This window comes from Eumetopias jubatus, unplaced genomic scaffold (assembly GCF_037043125.1).
Source record: "Eumetopias jubatus isolate StellerSeaLion01/CBP00866 unplaced genomic scaffold, mEumJub1_p1.0 scaffold_3, whole genome shotgun sequence".
Classification (NCBI taxonomy): domain Eukaryota; kingdom Metazoa; phylum Chordata; class Mammalia; order Carnivora; family Otariidae; genus Eumetopias; species Eumetopias jubatus.
The window spans coordinates 50,853,571-50,870,069 of record NW_028274809.1 but is presented as its reverse complement, the minus strand read 5'-3'; the positions used below and the strand labels follow the sequence as shown (position 1 = coordinate 50,870,069).

General features: G+C 35.1%; 1 protein-coding gene across 2 annotated transcripts in view; it reads left to right on the top strand.

Annotated features, from left to right (window-relative positions):
* Window positions 1-16,499, top strand: part of DNAJC10 (DnaJ heat shock protein family (Hsp40) member C10) — a 53,710-nt gene that overhangs the window by 29,873 nt on the left and 7,338 nt on the right. The window contains exons 13-20 of one of the 2 annotated variants that reach the window (XM_088021622.1): window positions 1,079-1,133; window positions 9,113-9,240; window positions 9,555-9,671; window positions 13,027-13,128; window positions 13,749-13,904; window positions 14,714-14,847; window positions 15,926-15,979; window positions 16,208-16,355. In XM_088021622.1, coding sequence (XP_087877748.1) covers window positions 1,079-1,133; window positions 9,113-9,240; window positions 9,555-9,671; window positions 13,027-13,128; window positions 13,749-13,904; window positions 14,714-14,847; window positions 15,926-15,979; window positions 16,208-16,355 — 894 coding nt within the window. Of the gene's footprint in view, window positions 1-1,018; window positions 1,134-9,112; window positions 9,241-9,554; window positions 9,672-13,026; window positions 13,129-13,748; window positions 13,905-14,713; window positions 14,848-15,925; window positions 15,980-16,207; window positions 16,356-16,499 lie in introns of both variants that reach the window. The other variant, XM_028124685.2, reaches the window with a different exon arrangement.

The following is a 16,499-nucleotide window of genomic DNA, read 5'->3' as shown; positions in this document are numbered from 1 at the left end:
ACAAATCCTCTTTTACTAACATCATTTCATTATTTTTTTATATTAAGAATACATACTCTAAAAATGCAGTATGAAGAATTTTTTTAACCAAGGTTGTTTTTTCTTAAATTGTCCTCATTACCAGTTGTCCTCCAGAATGTTTATATCATTTTATATTCTTATAACATGTCAGTAACCATTTCTCCGCACCTGTGCCAGCCATGGTATTATCATTTTTTTAATAACCATTCTGATAAGCCAAAAGTGATATGTTAATAATATTCATTTTCACTTATTTGCTTCCTAGTGGGGTTGAAAAAGTTTTTTTGTGATTATTAACAAATCATGATTTTTCTCTGTTTTCTGTCTCTGGCCCATTTTCTTTCTTCTGATAGGATATTTGTCTTTTACTTCTTAGTGGATCCTCTGAAATCCTCAGATATTTTTTCTTGGTTTATCATTTCCCTCTTAGTATTCTTTATGCTGTTTCCCTTACAGTGTATGAAATTGTCAGGCTTTGCTTTATTATTTCTGCTTTTAGGGTATGAAAACGTTTTCTCTCTCCCCCATTCCAAGCTTATATAAATACTCCCTATATTTTTAGAAGAGTGGATTTCTTGAACTTTTTTTTTAAGATTTTATTTATTTGTTTGAGAGAGACCACAGCAGGGGGAGCAGCAGTCCCCCTGTGGAGCAGGGAGCCCAATGAGGGGCTTGATCCCAAGACCTTGGAATCATGACCTGAGCTGAAGGCAGACGCTTAACTGAGCCACCTAGGCGCCCGAAAGGGTGGATTTCTTAAACAACTTCCTATTTTCTGGAAAATTTTCTCAGGCTTTTGAACTCTAAAAGGCTTTTTTTTTGCCCTTAACTAAAATTGAGTTTCAGTGTTAAATGTGAATTATTTCTATCTTTTATTTTCATGGCCAGTTAATTTCTGTTTAGAAACTATTGTTAGAGCAATGTCATTCCTTTATGAATATTTAAAAAAATGAATGCGTATGATTTTGTTTTCATCAATTTAAATTTTCTACTTTAGGTTGGTAAGTTTGACTGTTCCTCTGCCCCAGACATCTGTAGTAATCTGTATGTGTTTCAGCCATGTTTAGCAGTATTTAAAGGACAAGGAACCAAAGAATATGAAATCCATCATGGTAAGAAGGGAGAAAATGATAAAAATGTATATTTATTTTCAAATAGCAATTTTTTAATTGTACTTTTTACCTTGTTTTTTTAAAATTCTTTAATTGACATGTAGTTGACACACTGTGTTATATTAGTTTCAGGTGTAAAGCAGTGATTCCCCAACTCTGTACGTTATGCTGTGCTCATACAGGTGTAGTTAGCATCAATCACAGTACCATTTACTATATTCCTATGCTCTACCTTTCATCTCTATGCCTTATTCATTCCATAGCCGGAAGCCTGTAACTCCCATGCCATTTCATCCATTTTGCCCATCCTGCCATCGCTCTCCCCTGAGTAACCACCAGTTCTCTGTATTTATGAGTCTGTTTCTACTTTGTTTTGTTTTTTGGATTCCACATGTAAGTGAAATCATATATTTGTCTTCTCAGACTTATTTCACTTAGCATATATTCTAGGTCTATCCATATTGTCGCAAATGGCAAGATCTTACTCTATTTCATGGCTAACAATACTCCATCTGTGTGTATGTGTATGTCTGTGTACATATACACATCTTCTTTATCCATCTGTCAGTGGACACTTGTGTTGCTTCCATATCTTGGCTGTTGTAAATTAATGCTGAAATAAACACAGGGGTGCATATATCTTTTCAAATTAGTGTTTTTGTTTTCTTTGGGTACATACTCAATAGTGGAATTACTGGATTGTATGGCATTTTTAATTTTTTGAGGAACCTCTCTACTGTTTTCCACAGTGGCTGCACCAATTTGTATTCCCATCAACAGTACATGAGGGTTCTTTTTTTCTACATCGTTGCCAACTCTGGCTATTTGTCTTTTTGTTATTAGGTGTTCTGATGGGTATAAGGTGATATCTCATTGTCGTTTCGATTTGCTTTTCCCTGATGATATTAGATATATCATTTGAGGGGTACCTGCGTGTCTCAGTAACTTAAGTGTCCGACTCTTAATTTCAACTCCGATCGTGATCTCAGGGTTGTGAAATCAAGCCCCGGGTTGGGCTCTGCGCTGAGCGTGGAGCCTGCTTAAAATTCTCTCTCCCTCTTGGGGCACCTAGGTGGCTCAGTTGGTTGGGCGTCTGACTCCTGGTTTTGGCTTAGGTCATGATCTCATAGGTTGTGAGATTGAGTCCCTCGTTGGGCTCCTTGGTCAGCGGGGAGTCTGCTTGAAGATTTTCTCCCTCTGCCCCTCCCCCTGCTTGCTCAGCGCTCACACACTCTCTCCGTCTCTCTCTAAAATAAATAAATCTGGGACTCCTGGGTGGCTCAGTTGGTTGAGTGTCTGCCTTCGGCTCAGGTCATGATCCCAGAGTCCTGGGATCAAGTTCCGCATCAGGCTCCTTGATGGACAGGTAGCCTGTTTCTCCCTCTGCCTGCCCCCCTCCCCTGCTTGAGCACTCTCTCTCTCTCTGACAAATAAATAAATAAAAATCTTTAAAATAAATAAAATCTAAAAAAAAAAAAAAAGATACTCTTTCCCTCAGCCCCTAACCCCCCATCTCGAGTGCACTCTCTCTATCCTTATATATAAAGTTAAAAAAAATAATGTATCATTTGAAAATCACTTCTCCCATTCAGTAGGTTGCCTTTTCCTTTTGTTGATTGTTTCCTTCACTGTGCAAAATTTTTTTATTTTGATGTAGTCCTGATAGTTTATTTTTGCTTTTGTTTCCCTTGCCTGAGGAGACAGGTCTAGAAAAATTGTTACTAACGCCAATGTCAGAGATTACTGCCTATATTTTCTTACAGGACTTCTTTGGTTTCAGGTTTCACGTTTAGGTCTTTGATACCTTTTGAGTCTATTTTTGTGTATGGTGTAAGAAAGTGGTTGAATTTCATTCTTTTGCATGTAGCTGACTGGTTTTCCTAGTGCCATTTACTGAGACTCTTTTCCGCATTGTATAATCTTGCCTCCTTTGTCAAAGATTAATTGACTATGTAAGCATGGGTTTATTTCTGGGGTCTCTGTTCTATAGTCCCGTTGACCTAAGTGTCTGTTTTTATGCCATACCATGCTGTCGTGTTTACTATAGCTTTGTCCTATATCTTGAAGTCAGGGAGCATGCTATCTAGATTTGTTCTTTTTCAAGAGCACTTTGGCTATTTGGGGTCTTTTGTGGTTCTTTTTACTTTGTTTTATATAAATATACTTACTGTAAATAACTTTGCTTCTATTAGTAAATAGGTTTCTTTTGGAGAAAGATTTTTTGAATTATATTTAGTTATTTTATTCTCTTTTCTTTTTAAGATAACTTTTTTCTGCTATTTTGATTAGTGTTTCAGCAAGAATGCTGGTGACATGTCAGGTTAGTGCAAAATTTAGGGGTCTTATTCATAAAAGTAAGCAACATCTATAGTTTCCATTTCCAGTGTACCAAAGTAGCATCTCAGCCATGGGCATTTTCCAGATTTTTCCTCCACTAGACTAAATTTTTTTTTAACATTTTATTTATTTATTTGACAAAGACACAGCTAGAGAGGGAACACAAGCAGGGGGAGTGGGAGAGGGAAGAATCAGGCTTCCCGCCTGGCAGGTAGCCCGATGTGGGGCTCAATCCCAGGACCTTGGGATCATGACCTGAGCCAAAGGCAGACACTTAATGACTGAGCCACCCAGGTGCCCCTAGACTATTAAATATTTCTATGGCTACTTTTATCTCTCCTGAATTTATAATTACATTTTTACATTTCAGCTTATAATGGGACTTCAGCTCTGCATTCATGTAAGTACAGTTGCAATTATGAGGATTTGGGATACCTCATAGTCCCTGTCCTGAAAAAGGTCAAATGTAGCAAAAGAAACACACAAACTACTAACTATAACACAGCTAAGTGAATAACAGATATTGACTGATGTTATGTGCTTAGGAATGCAAAGTTCTCTCAAGACATTTAAAATATCAGGGTGCCTGGGTGGCTCAGTTGGTTAAGTGTCTGCCTTCAGCTCGGGTCGTGATCCCGGGATCCTGGGATCAAGTCCCTCATCGGGCTCCCTGCTCAGCGGGGAGTCTGCTTCTCCCTCTGCCTCTCTCTCTCAGTCTCTCATGAATAAATAAATAAAATCTTTAAAAAAATTTTTTTAAATATCATCTGGTGGGGTTGATAGAAGGAGATCATAAGACAATATGAAAAACATTGTAATGGCCAGTATGTATAAATTATAAGATCAAATAAAGAGACTTATGTGTAGTATAGATCCAGAGATGATGTTTGAATTAGATAACATTTGAATGCTCAGTTTCTCAAAGCAAATAGAGAAAAGCAAGAAGGGAGGCTAAGCTGAAGGAACTATGTGAGCAAAGTCTTGGCAAGATGAACCTAACAGTAACTCCTGTTTATTTAGTACTTTCTACAAGTCAGATGTTTTTCTAAAGGCTTCACGTACGTTTCCCTTTATGTTTTTATCTTCACAACAGCCCACCAAGGGAGAAAACAGTGGCTCGGGATAATTATTTGCCTATGATCAACACCTAGTAACTAGTCAAGGTGGATTTTGTATCCAAATAGGTCTGACTCCAAAGCCTAGGATTACAACAGCACTAAACTGTACTGTCTCCTGAAAGTGCTAAAAATTACCACGTTTTAATAATGGAGTTCTGTTCTTTTTTATCTCTGAAATAATTCTGATTCCCCTCCCTTCTGTGTTTGCTGCTTTATTTCTAGTTCATCATCTCCTTCATTTACTCTATTATCATCCTGTGGTAAAATTGACAGTCTCGTGTCACTTTTCTGCCTTGACTGTCCTATTTTTAAATTTTTTTTCATTGAAGTATAATTGGAATACAGTATTAGTTTCGGGTGTATTATATAATAATTCCCTTTTATATATACACTACAGAATGATCACCATGATGTTTAGTTACCATCTGTCATCATATCAAGTTGTTACATCATTACATACATTACATCATTAGTAACTCCATTCCCTGTGCTCTACTTTACACCCCTGTGACTTGTTTATTTGTTACTGGAAGTTTGTACCTCTTAATCCCCTTAACTGTTTGACCCTTCCTCCCACCTCCCTCTCCTCTGGCAATCACCAGTTTGTTCTCTATATTTATGAGTCTGTTCTGTTTTGTTTTGCTTCTTCATTCATTTTGTTTTTTAGATATTGGTAAGACAGATGTCCAAGAGTTTTCTGCCTGTGTTTTCTTTTAGGAGTCATGGTTTCAGGTCTTATATTTAGGTCTGTAATATATTTTAAATTGATATTTGTATATGGTTAAGAAAGTGGTCCAGTTTCATTCTTTTGCATGTAGCTCTAGTTTTCCCAGTACCATTTATTGAAGAGCCTGTCTTTTCCCCATTGTATGTTCTTATCTCCTTTGTCACAGATTGACCATATAAGTATGGGTTTATTTCTCTCTATTCTGTTCCATTGATCTGTGTGTCTCTTTTTGTGCCAATACCATATGTTTTGATTATTATGGCTTTATAGTGTATCTTGAAATCAGGGAGCACGATACCTCTGGCTTTGTTCTCTTTTTTCATGATTGCTTTGATTCTTCATGGTCTTTTGTGGTTCCATACAAATTTTAAGATAATTTGTTCTAACTCTGTAAAAAATGCCATTGATGTTTTGATAGGGATTGCATTGAATATGTAGATTTTTAGAGATCATATAGACATTTTAATAACAATCCTTCCAATCTATGAAGACTGTATATCTTTCTATTTATTTGTGTCCTCTTCAATTTCTTCAACAATGTAGTTTTTGGAGTACAGGTCTTTTATCTCCTTGGTTACATTTATTCCTAAGTATTTTATCCTTTTGGATGCAATTCTAAATGGGATTGTTTTCATAATTTCTCTGATAGTTTGATATTATAGAAATAGCACAGATTGAGGAACCTGGGTGACTCAGTCAGTTTAGTGTCCAACTCTTGGGGTGCCTGGGTGGCTCAGTCGGTTAAGCATCGGACTTCTGATTTCAGCTCAGGTCATGATCTCAGGGTCGTGAGATTGAGCCCCACATCGCGCTCAACGCTGGGTGTGGAGCCTGCTTAAGATTCTCCCTCTCCCTTTTTCTCTGTCCCTCCCTGCCCTCAAAAAAAAAAAAAAAAAAAACAGATTTCGGTATATTAATTTTGTATCCTGTTACTTTACTGAGTTGATTTGTTCTATTAGTTTTTGAGTAGAGGGTCATTTATTTCTGCTCTTTTATTTTTTCCTTCTATTAACTTGGGACTTTATTTCTTCTTTTTCTAGTTCCTTTAAGATGTAAGGTTAGATTGAGATTTTTCTTGTTTCCTGAGGTAGGCCTGTATCTCTATAAACTTGCCTCTTTTTTTTTTTTTTAAGATTTTATTTATTTATTTATTTATTTGAGAGAGTGAGGGAGCAAGAGAAAGAGAACACGAGTGGGGTCAGAGGCAGAGTGAGAAGCAGACTCCCCGCTGAGCAGGGAGCCAGATGCTGAACTCCATTCAAGACCCTGGGGTGATGACCTGAGCTGAAGGCAGACACTTAACCCACTGAGCCACCCAGGCGCCCCTAAACTTGACTCTTAAAACTGCTTTTGGTGGGTCCCATAGATTTTGGAACATTGTGTTTGATTTTTATTTGTCATAAGGCATTGTTTTTGTTTTCTTCTTTCATTTCTTCATCAACTCGGTTGTTAGGAACATGTTTAGCTTCGATGTGTTTGTGTTTTTTTCCAGTTTTGTTTGTTTCTAGTTTTATACCCTTGGGTCAGAAAAAATGCTTGGTATGATTTCAGTCTTCTTAAATTTATTGAGACCTGTTTTGTGGCCTAACATGATTATCTTGGAGAGTGTTCCATGTGCCCCTGAAAAGAACATGTATTCTGTTTTTGAAAAGAATGTTCTGTATATATCTATTAAGTCAAACTGGTCTAATATGTCCTTGAAGGTTACTGTTTTCTTGTTGATTTTCTGTCTGGATGACCTGTCGTTCATTGATGTATGTGAGGTGTTATTGTATTACTGTCACTTTCTCCCATTACGTCAGTTAGTATTTGCTCTACGTATTAGGTGCTCCTGTGTTGACATTTATAAATTTTTATAATTATTTCCTCTTGTTGAATTGATCCCTTTATCATTATGTAATGTCCTTCTTTGTCTCTTATTACAGTCTTTCTTGTAACGTCTGTTTGAGTATTGCTAGTCTATTTTTCCTTTTGTTTCCATTTGCATGAGATATCTTTTGTCATCCCTTCACTTTCAGTCAGTGTGTGTCCTTACATCTGAAGTGATACAGGTAGCCTAGAGAGGGGGTTTTGTTTTGTTGGCTTTTGTTATCCTTTCAGCTACCCTGTGTCTTTTGTTTGGAACAGTTGGTCCATTTACACTTAAAGTACTTACTGATGGTAGGTATGTATTGCCATTTTCTTGTAGTTCCTCTCTGTTTCTTTCTTCTCTTGTGATTTGACGACTTTGTTTAGTATTATATTTGGATTTCTTCATTTTTTGTGCATCTGTTACAGGTTTTTGGTTATCATTAGGTTCATATATAACAACTTATGTTAGTGTCACTTAGGTTTGAATGCATCTTAAAAAGCACTGTGTTTTACTCTCCTGCTGACTTTTTTTGGCTTCCTATTTTATATCTTTTTGTGTATCCCATAACTAATTATTGTAGATACAGATTTTACTACTTTTCTCTTTAACCTTCATACTAGCCTTATAAGTGATTGATCCACTACATTTTCTACATGTTTACCAATGTTTGCCATTACCAGTGATTTTTTTTTTTCTTTCATAACTTTCTTCTAACTATGGCCTTTTCTGCTTAAAGAAGTCTGTGTAACATTTCTTTTAAGGCTGGTTTAGTGGTGATGAACTCCTTTAACTTTTGTTTGCCTGGGAAACCATCTCTCCTTCAATTCTGAATGAGAACTGTGTTGGGTGGGGTATTCTTGGTTGTAGACTTTTTCCTTTCAGCACTTTGAATATATCCTGCCACCCTCTTCTGGCCTGCTACGTTTCTGCTGAAAAACCAGCTTATAATCGTATGGGGGTACCCTTGTGTGTAACTAGTTGGCACAGCTCTTGCTTTTTCAGATTTTCTCTTTTCTCTTTAATTCTGACATTTTAAAAATGTGTCTGGGTGTGAATTTACTTGAGTTCTTATTTGGTCTTCTCTGTGCTTCCTAAATCTGTGTGTCTGCTTCCTTCCCCCGGTAGGGAAGGTTTTCACCTCTGATTTCCTCAAAGAAGTTCTCTGTCTTTTATTCTCTTTCTTCTCCTTCTGAACCCTCTGTAATGTCAATATTAGGACACTTGATGCTGTCCTAGAGGCCCTTTAACCTAACCTATGCTCATTTTTTATTCTCTTTTCTTTTTGCTGTTCCGCCTGGGGGATTTCCTCAACTCTGGCTTCCAGATCCATCTGGTCCATTATGCTGCTTATAATCTGCTGTTGATTCCCTCTAATGTGTTTTTAGTGTCAGTTATTGTATTCTTTGGCTCTGACTCATTTTTTAGATATTTTATTTCTTTATTCCTTAATTCTTTAAGTTCTCACTATGTTCATCCACCTAGTGGGTGACTATGCCATTGCCAAGATAGGGAAGGTGAGAAAAGCAAGTTCAGGGGGAAATAGCTCAACTTCAATTTTAATATATTTGAAATGTTTGTATGACATCCATGTGAGTATTTTCACTGGGCAGTTGGTAATACAGGTTTTGAATTCATAAGGGAAGTCAAGTTTGAAGAAATAGATTTAGTAGTTCCGCAGTAGTAGTTCAAGTATAAAGAACACAAATACTGCAAAAAAGTGGTTACTCTGCCTCTGAGGATGAAGGAGCATTGCAAAGAAAGGTGCTCCTGGCAAAGCAAACCTATTTATGTATAGTATACAGAACACTAGACCCTCACCAAAATCAGTGTGTTCAATAAGTTTATCTTCATTTCTTTAATATATGAAGTATAAAAACTTTGAAATGTTTCTATGGATAGAAAGGCAGAATGTGGATTTTAATTTTTCTTTTATTCAATTTCAAAGGAAGGAAGATTCTATATGATATACTTGCCTTTGCCAAAGAAAGTGTTAATTCTCATGTTACCACACTTGGACCTCAAAATTTTCCTGCCAATGACAAGGAACCGTGGCTTGTTGATTTTTTTGCCCCAGTAAGTTGTTTTTATCTGTCAAATTTCAGTGTTGTCACATTTTCTCTTATCATAGCAAAAAGACATTTTCTAGATAGTCTTGATCCATGAGTACCAAAATTGTGTTACTGAGTTTTGGCCCCTATCACATATTCCTTCTAGGAGAGCAGGGATGTACTTGCCCCTCCAAGAATTAAATAGACACACACACATACGCATAAGATTTGTCACTAAGTATGGTTTAATCTTACTTAGTATATGTTGCTTGTTGCAGAAATGGTGGGGTTTTTTTGTTTCATTTAGTTCAGTGCTTGTGAATATTTTTTCTTTCATAGTGGTGCCCACCGTGTCGAGCTTTATTGCCAGAGTTACGAAAAGCATCAAAACATCTTTACGGTCAGCTTAAGTTTGGTACACTAGATTGTACAGTTCACGAGGGACTATGTAACATGGTATGTATAAAATACTTGTTCTAATTAACACTTCTGTAAAATAGTTTTTAAGTTATACTGCCAAAGGTCTCTATTTCAGATGCTCGTCTGCGTTTAGAGTAGTAAATTATTTAATCAAATAATTTCAACAAATATTTCAAAAAATGATATAAAATTATGATTGGATTAAAACATGAATAGACAACATAAATAGTTGAATGTAGACATGGTCTTACTTATCAAACTGGGGAAAATATTTTGTTTACTTGATAAAATACATGATTTTTCCATTATTTAAAATCTTCATAATTTTTGACTCAGTATTGGCTTTTGGCAGTCTGTAGTTTGATTCTCAGGATTTCCTCATAATTGTCTTCCAAGTATAGTTAGTAGATGGAAATTTTAAAAATGAACAAGTTTTTTTCAACCTTTGTTTACATAAAAATATTAGGGTAATTCATAAAATATTCATTCTTCAGTTCCAGGAATAACTAGAAATTCTATGTCTTGTCATGAAAGTATATAATACCACCTATAAAATATTCTTGGAACAAGTCTCTGAAACCTAAATCAGATATCACACCTTGAGATCTGTCCGTATGTAGGGAATCAGAGGAACATGTTAAGTGACACCATGGGCATGAAATCTGCAAGTCCCAGTATATAGAGGATCTTACAAGACAAATACCTAATTTATTGGTATTCAGATACACTGAAAGGTGGGAAAAGAGATGAAAGAGACTCAAAAGACATATTCAAATGCAATGTTTAGGTCTTGTTTGGATGCCAAACCAACTGCAAAAAAGTGAGCAAGCGATAATTGACATTTGAATAGTGACAGGGTATCTGATAATTATCAGGAATTGTTCATTTTTAAGTGTAAAAATGACAGTGTAGTTACACTTGGGGGAAAATCCTTGAATTTTAAAAATACAGAAATATGGGTGAAATGATAAATCATCTGGAATTTGCTTTAAAATAATTTTGGTGTAGGAGTAGAGTTAGGAGGTAGTATAAATAAAGTAAGTGTGCCCATGAGTGGATGATTATTACAGCTACGAGAGTACATGCAAGTTTATTGCTGTCTGCTTTTGTGTGTATTTTAAATATTTTATAAAAGCAAACATTTTTAAAAAGAAAAAGAAAAATGGGGGAGAAGAAAAAGAAAATGATAGGTTTTAAAAACAAGTAAATGTAGAGTGAAATCTTTATGGCATCTGTGTGAGGAAGAATTTCTCAGTCCACACACACAAGGTAAAAATTAATGTGAATGATTTTGACTATATTAAATGATAAAACTATTGCCAAAGAAAAAGACACTGTGAAGTTAAGACAACAGACTATTTACAGCACATGTAACTGACAGAAAACCTTACTGCCAGAATATTTGACTACAGGTCAGTTTTTTTGTATAGATAAAATGAGAAAGTTGAAACTTTTTTTTTAGAAAAAGAAATCCAACAAACAAAAACTAGCTAGCCATCAAGAAAGTACAAATTACAACAATCTATCAAATTAATCCATCATCAAATGAACAAAAATTTAGAAATCTGACAATAGCAAGTATGGATAGATTATCCAGTCACATAATGGAATACCATAGAGCATTTAAAATTAGATCTATCTTTACCAGCACGGGTAAGTCTCAAAAATACATTGTAAGATGACAGAAGCAAGCTGCAGAATAGCTTACAGAGTATGATAGAATTACAGAAAATTTTTTAATGCTCCAACATTTCATTCTACTGCCCAGGGATATATATGCATGTCACAAAAGTATAAAGACATTAGTGGATTAGATATATACTTATTTGAGGATATTAATTGCTCCTACTTTCAGGGAGGAAAGGAAATGGGATCAAGAAAAAGAACTTAAGCAGTCTGCCAATGTGACAAAAGAAGTTAAACTTCCTTAAATATCGAGAAGGGATATGTGGGTATTTGTTAGATGATTTCTCTCTTCATTCTGTTTGAAATTTCATTTAACTAAAAACTGAAATAAAATCTTTGGTTTTGAATGTCTTGTATGTGACATTGAAGCTAAGCAAGATACAAACAATGTGAAACAGTGATTATCTTAATTTGAATTCTTCTAGTTTTTCTGCTTTTTAATCTAAACTATTAAATATCCTTTAGATAATTGAGTAAAATATAAGGATTTAAAACTGGTGTCCACTTCACCTGGAATAGAGGCCAGGAGTCATTACTCACTAATTGGTGGACCTTGACCAAGTCACATAGCCTCTCAATACCTCGTTTTCTCATCTGTAAAGTTGACATGGTAATTTTAGCTTCTGAATAGAGTTGTTGTAGAGATTAGATTAGAAACTACATGTTTAAGGGGCTCCTGGGTGGCTCAGTCGATTAAGTGTCAAGATTCTTGGTTTCCACACAGGTGATCTCATGGTCATGGGATTGAGCCCAATGTCAGGCTCTGCGCTTGGCATGGAATCTGCTTCAGATTCTCTCTCCTTCTCTCTCAAATAAATAAAATCTTTAGGAAAAGAAACTACATGTTTAAGTGCTAAAAAGATGCCCAACACATGCTAAACACTAAGTAGATTAACAAAACAACAGTCATACCTAATGAGTTATTTGGATTTACACTCATTTTACAAAAGTTTGATAAAGATTTCCATTGTTTTTGCAAAAATTATTTTTGAATCCTAATCAAAGATTCTGATTTGCTGTTGAGTGCTTGTCAACTTTAAGGATGCAAAGATCAGCTACAGTAAATTCACATAGATATAACTTTTAGAAAAATAAAAATTAAAACTTCAAAGAAATGCTTCCTGGGCCAATGTTCATGTTAATTCTGAGGAGGAAATTACAGTATTTGTACCATAAACGCTATCTTGAATGAAGAATAAAAGGCGACCATATTCTTAGGACATGAGTCATAATTCCTTAAGTTAAAATATGATTGTATACACATTATTAATTTATTTCTTTATTCTTGCTATTTTGTTTCCTTTTTCTTCTACTGCTAGACAAATTGGAGCATTATTGTGGTTTCAAAAAGATTCAAGCCAAGAGATTAGCCTGCTCTTTACAGCCTTATCCGTCTTATTTCAGCAGAGTCAAAAGGGCCCATGCTCATTATTAGCCATATTATGGCTATGCACACTTCTCAGTGTTTCATTGCCCATGGATTTTATGGCTAATGGACTAGCTATAAAAAAAGGTCATTTATCAGTGCAACTGTGAATCCATTTTCTTTGCCAAATTTGGCCAGGCTAAAATTTTTCAGTCACCAGCAGTTTAGCAGTGGGTTTTTTAAGTGTTATTGTTGTTACTTAAAAGCAAGCTGGTTATAAATTTGAAACCAATAGGTAAAATGCATAAAATCTTTAATTTGTATTCTCATTCCTAACAGTATAACATTCAGGCTTATCCAACAACAGTGGTTTTCAACCAGTCCAATGTTCATGAATATGAAGGACATCACTCTGCTGAACAGATCTTGGAATTCATAGAGGTATTTTAAATTAATTTATAGTATTGTAAATTACAGAGGTAAATTATTTTTAAAGGGTTTTTGGTTTTATCTTATTTTTTATTATTTCCCCAGTGAAATTTTTTGTTAGTATTACCCTGTCATGGTAGACTGAAGCTTTATTAAAACAGCATTTGGAGCAAGTGAGCTTTTAGGGAGGTTGAGCAGTATCTCCAATCAGACTGTCAGGAAAATAGAATAATAGGCTTTCCATTAATAATTAAAGGATCATTTCCAAACCAATCATTGATTCTGGAACAGAACTATATGGCCTGTGTAGACATCTGGACACCTCTTAGAACTTTTTGTCCCATCTACTGTCACCTTAAATAAAGTTGCTTCTGTTCCCTACCTAAGATGATTTTAATGATACATAGATTTAAAAGAATATACCTTGATTTAAGAAGGTTGATGGGCAAAGCCCAAATTAACAAGGAATAATTTCTTCCTTTTTAAAGTAATTCACTACAGATTATCTTTTAAACATCCATAAGTATCTTTTGATTATTCAGAAATAGGAACTTTTCTAAGCGACAACAATTTGCCCAGACTATAGGAACAACTTCTTATACCTGTTATAATGAAAGTTATATTCTCTTTAGGATCTTATGAATCCTTCAGTGATCTCCCTGACACCCACCACTTTCAATGAACTAGTTAAACAGAGAAAACATCACGAAGTCTGGATGGTTGATTTCTATTCTCCGTGGTGTCATCCATGTCAAGTCCTAATGCCAGAATGGAAAAAAATGGCCCGGGTATAGTAGTTTCTTTTAAATCTTAAAATGTAGCATGATTGTGTTTAACAGAACTATTTTGAAACTGAGATGAACCCACCTCTAGATTATCACTTATAACAGTTCTCATTATACCAGTTAGATTTCAACTCTGTTTCTGTCTGGTTGGGTGAATGGTATAGATAATCTCCTTTTTTTTTTTTTCCTGTGTCACTTGCTTGGTACATATCTGACCAAATTTCTGCCCAAGTCAACCCAAAAATCCCTTTATTTTCTATACAAATAGTGTTATAAATTATGAAAGATTGGAAAAAAGTTACGTAGAGAATGGAAAATGAAATCACTGTTTTATATTTCTAAGAAAAAGTGAACAAACCAAAGAGTTAAAAGTGATTTCTAGTACCTTAACATTTAAGATAATGCAATTTTGTGTCCTTTTCAGTAAAATTTTAAAATTTAGGCATGATTCAATGTGCTGCACTGCAGGTCTCTATTTGAAAAATAACTTTGAAATACCATTGCAGAGACCTTCATTAGTTCCTTGTTTCTAACACTAAATTTTAGAGATAACCTAATTTTCCCCCCACATAGAACATGAATGAAAGCTGTTGTTCAATCTGTAATAATTGTAGTAAGGTCTTAACTCCAACTACAATTTCAGTTCATTACTATAAGTGTTCTATTATGTTTTTAAACCCTTAATTTGGTGAAAATCACTGATAAAAAGCATCTCACAGTGATAATTTCTCTATTGTAAACATAAATAGTTATGGAGGTAATTTTATTCTAATCACTTTGATCTATTTATCTCCTCTTTTTCTCTTTTATAGACATTAACTGGACTGATCAATGTGGGCAGTATAGACTGCCAACAGTATCATTCTTTTTGTGCCCAAGAAAATGTTCGGAGATACCCTGAGATAAGATTTTTCCCCCCAAAATCAAATAAAGCTTACCAGTATCAGTAAGTGTTGCCTGAAATTTAAAGACATTTATTATAACCATTTATTTAAACAGTTAAAATTTAAAAGTTATCTTAGGGGTTCCTGGCTGGTTCAGTCAGAAGAGCATGTGACTCTTGATCTTAGGGTCATGAGTGTGAGCCCCACGTTGGCTGTAGAGATTACTTAAATAAATACATAAGCTTGTCTTAAAAAGTTATCTTAACTAAATAAAAGTTAACCCAACAAATATTTTTTGGGAGCCCACCATGTTTTAAGATCATGTGCTAATGAGAACCTCTGAAGATGAAAAAAGAATGATCCCAATATTCATGAAGCTGGCATGCTAGTATAGAAGAGAAACAGAGGAAGTACATTTAGTAAGTCAGTATTTGGTTTCAGGTACTCTACTAGATCCTTTGCTCATGTTATTTGCACTAGTCCTCACATACACCCTGAGAAATAAGAATTATTGCCCTTCCTCCTATACAGATAAGTAAACTGATTAACAGACCTTACGTCACACAGCTGCTAAGGTTTGTAATTGAGGATTCAGCCCAGTCTGTGTCACTGCCCATCCTGTTTCTGTAACACCACACGGCATTTGAGGTAATAAACTCAAGTGCAAGGCAGAATATAAGGAATATTATTTAAAAGATAAAACTGAGCCATGGATTGCAAAGGAGGAAAGGATTACAGCTATGAGAGGAAATCATGAAAGACTGCGTTTATGAGGTGGCTTTTGAAATGCGTCTTAAAAAGTACTTAGGAATTTGACGGACATAATGACCAGAGTAAAGGTTCTGAAACTGAAGTCTTAGACATTTGGATTGTTACCATTCCCATGCGTCTATAGGAGATGTCCAGCGGGCAGCTAGACATTCAGGGCTGTCTTGAGCACACACAAAAAAAACATCGAGACTAGAGAAAAATATATTTGGGAAGCCATATAAGCAGCATTTATAGCTAGGTGTATCTGAGAAGGGAAATGGTATGTAGTCAATAAGTTAAACTTTCAATTGCTGTAGAGAGATGGTTTTCTGAACATATCCAATAATAGAAAATAGTACTTAAAACTTACTTATTTTTTTCTTATTTCAGTAGTTACAATGGTTGGAATAGAGATGCTTATTCCCTGAGAATTTGGGGTCTAGGGTGAGTAATCAAAATATGCATCATTGTATAAAATAGATTCAGTGCTATTTACCTTCCTCTTATGTCTGTAGTTACAGACTATAGCATTTTAAATTACTTAGTAAAGAATTACAATTTACCAAGATAACTCTGAATTCAGTCATTTTTAACCTAGAAACTTCAATATTATATTTTAGATGTTTGCTTTGGTTTCATATAATGAAAAATAATTTTGATTCCTTGCCACAGATTTTTACCTCAAGCATCCATAGATCTAACACCTCAGACTTTCAATGAAAAAGTTGTACAAGGGAAGAATCATTGGGTGGTTGATTTCTATGCTCCTTGGTGTGGACCTTGCCAAAATTTTGCTCCAGAGTTTGAGCTCTTGGCTAGGGTAAGTCTTGTCTGTCTACTTAGATAAGTTGTAGTCATATGCATGTTTTAATAATTAGATAAAATAACAGTTATTTAGGGCACCTGGGTGGCTCAGTCAATTGAGCATCTGCCTTTGGCTCAGGTCATGATTCCTGGGTCCTAG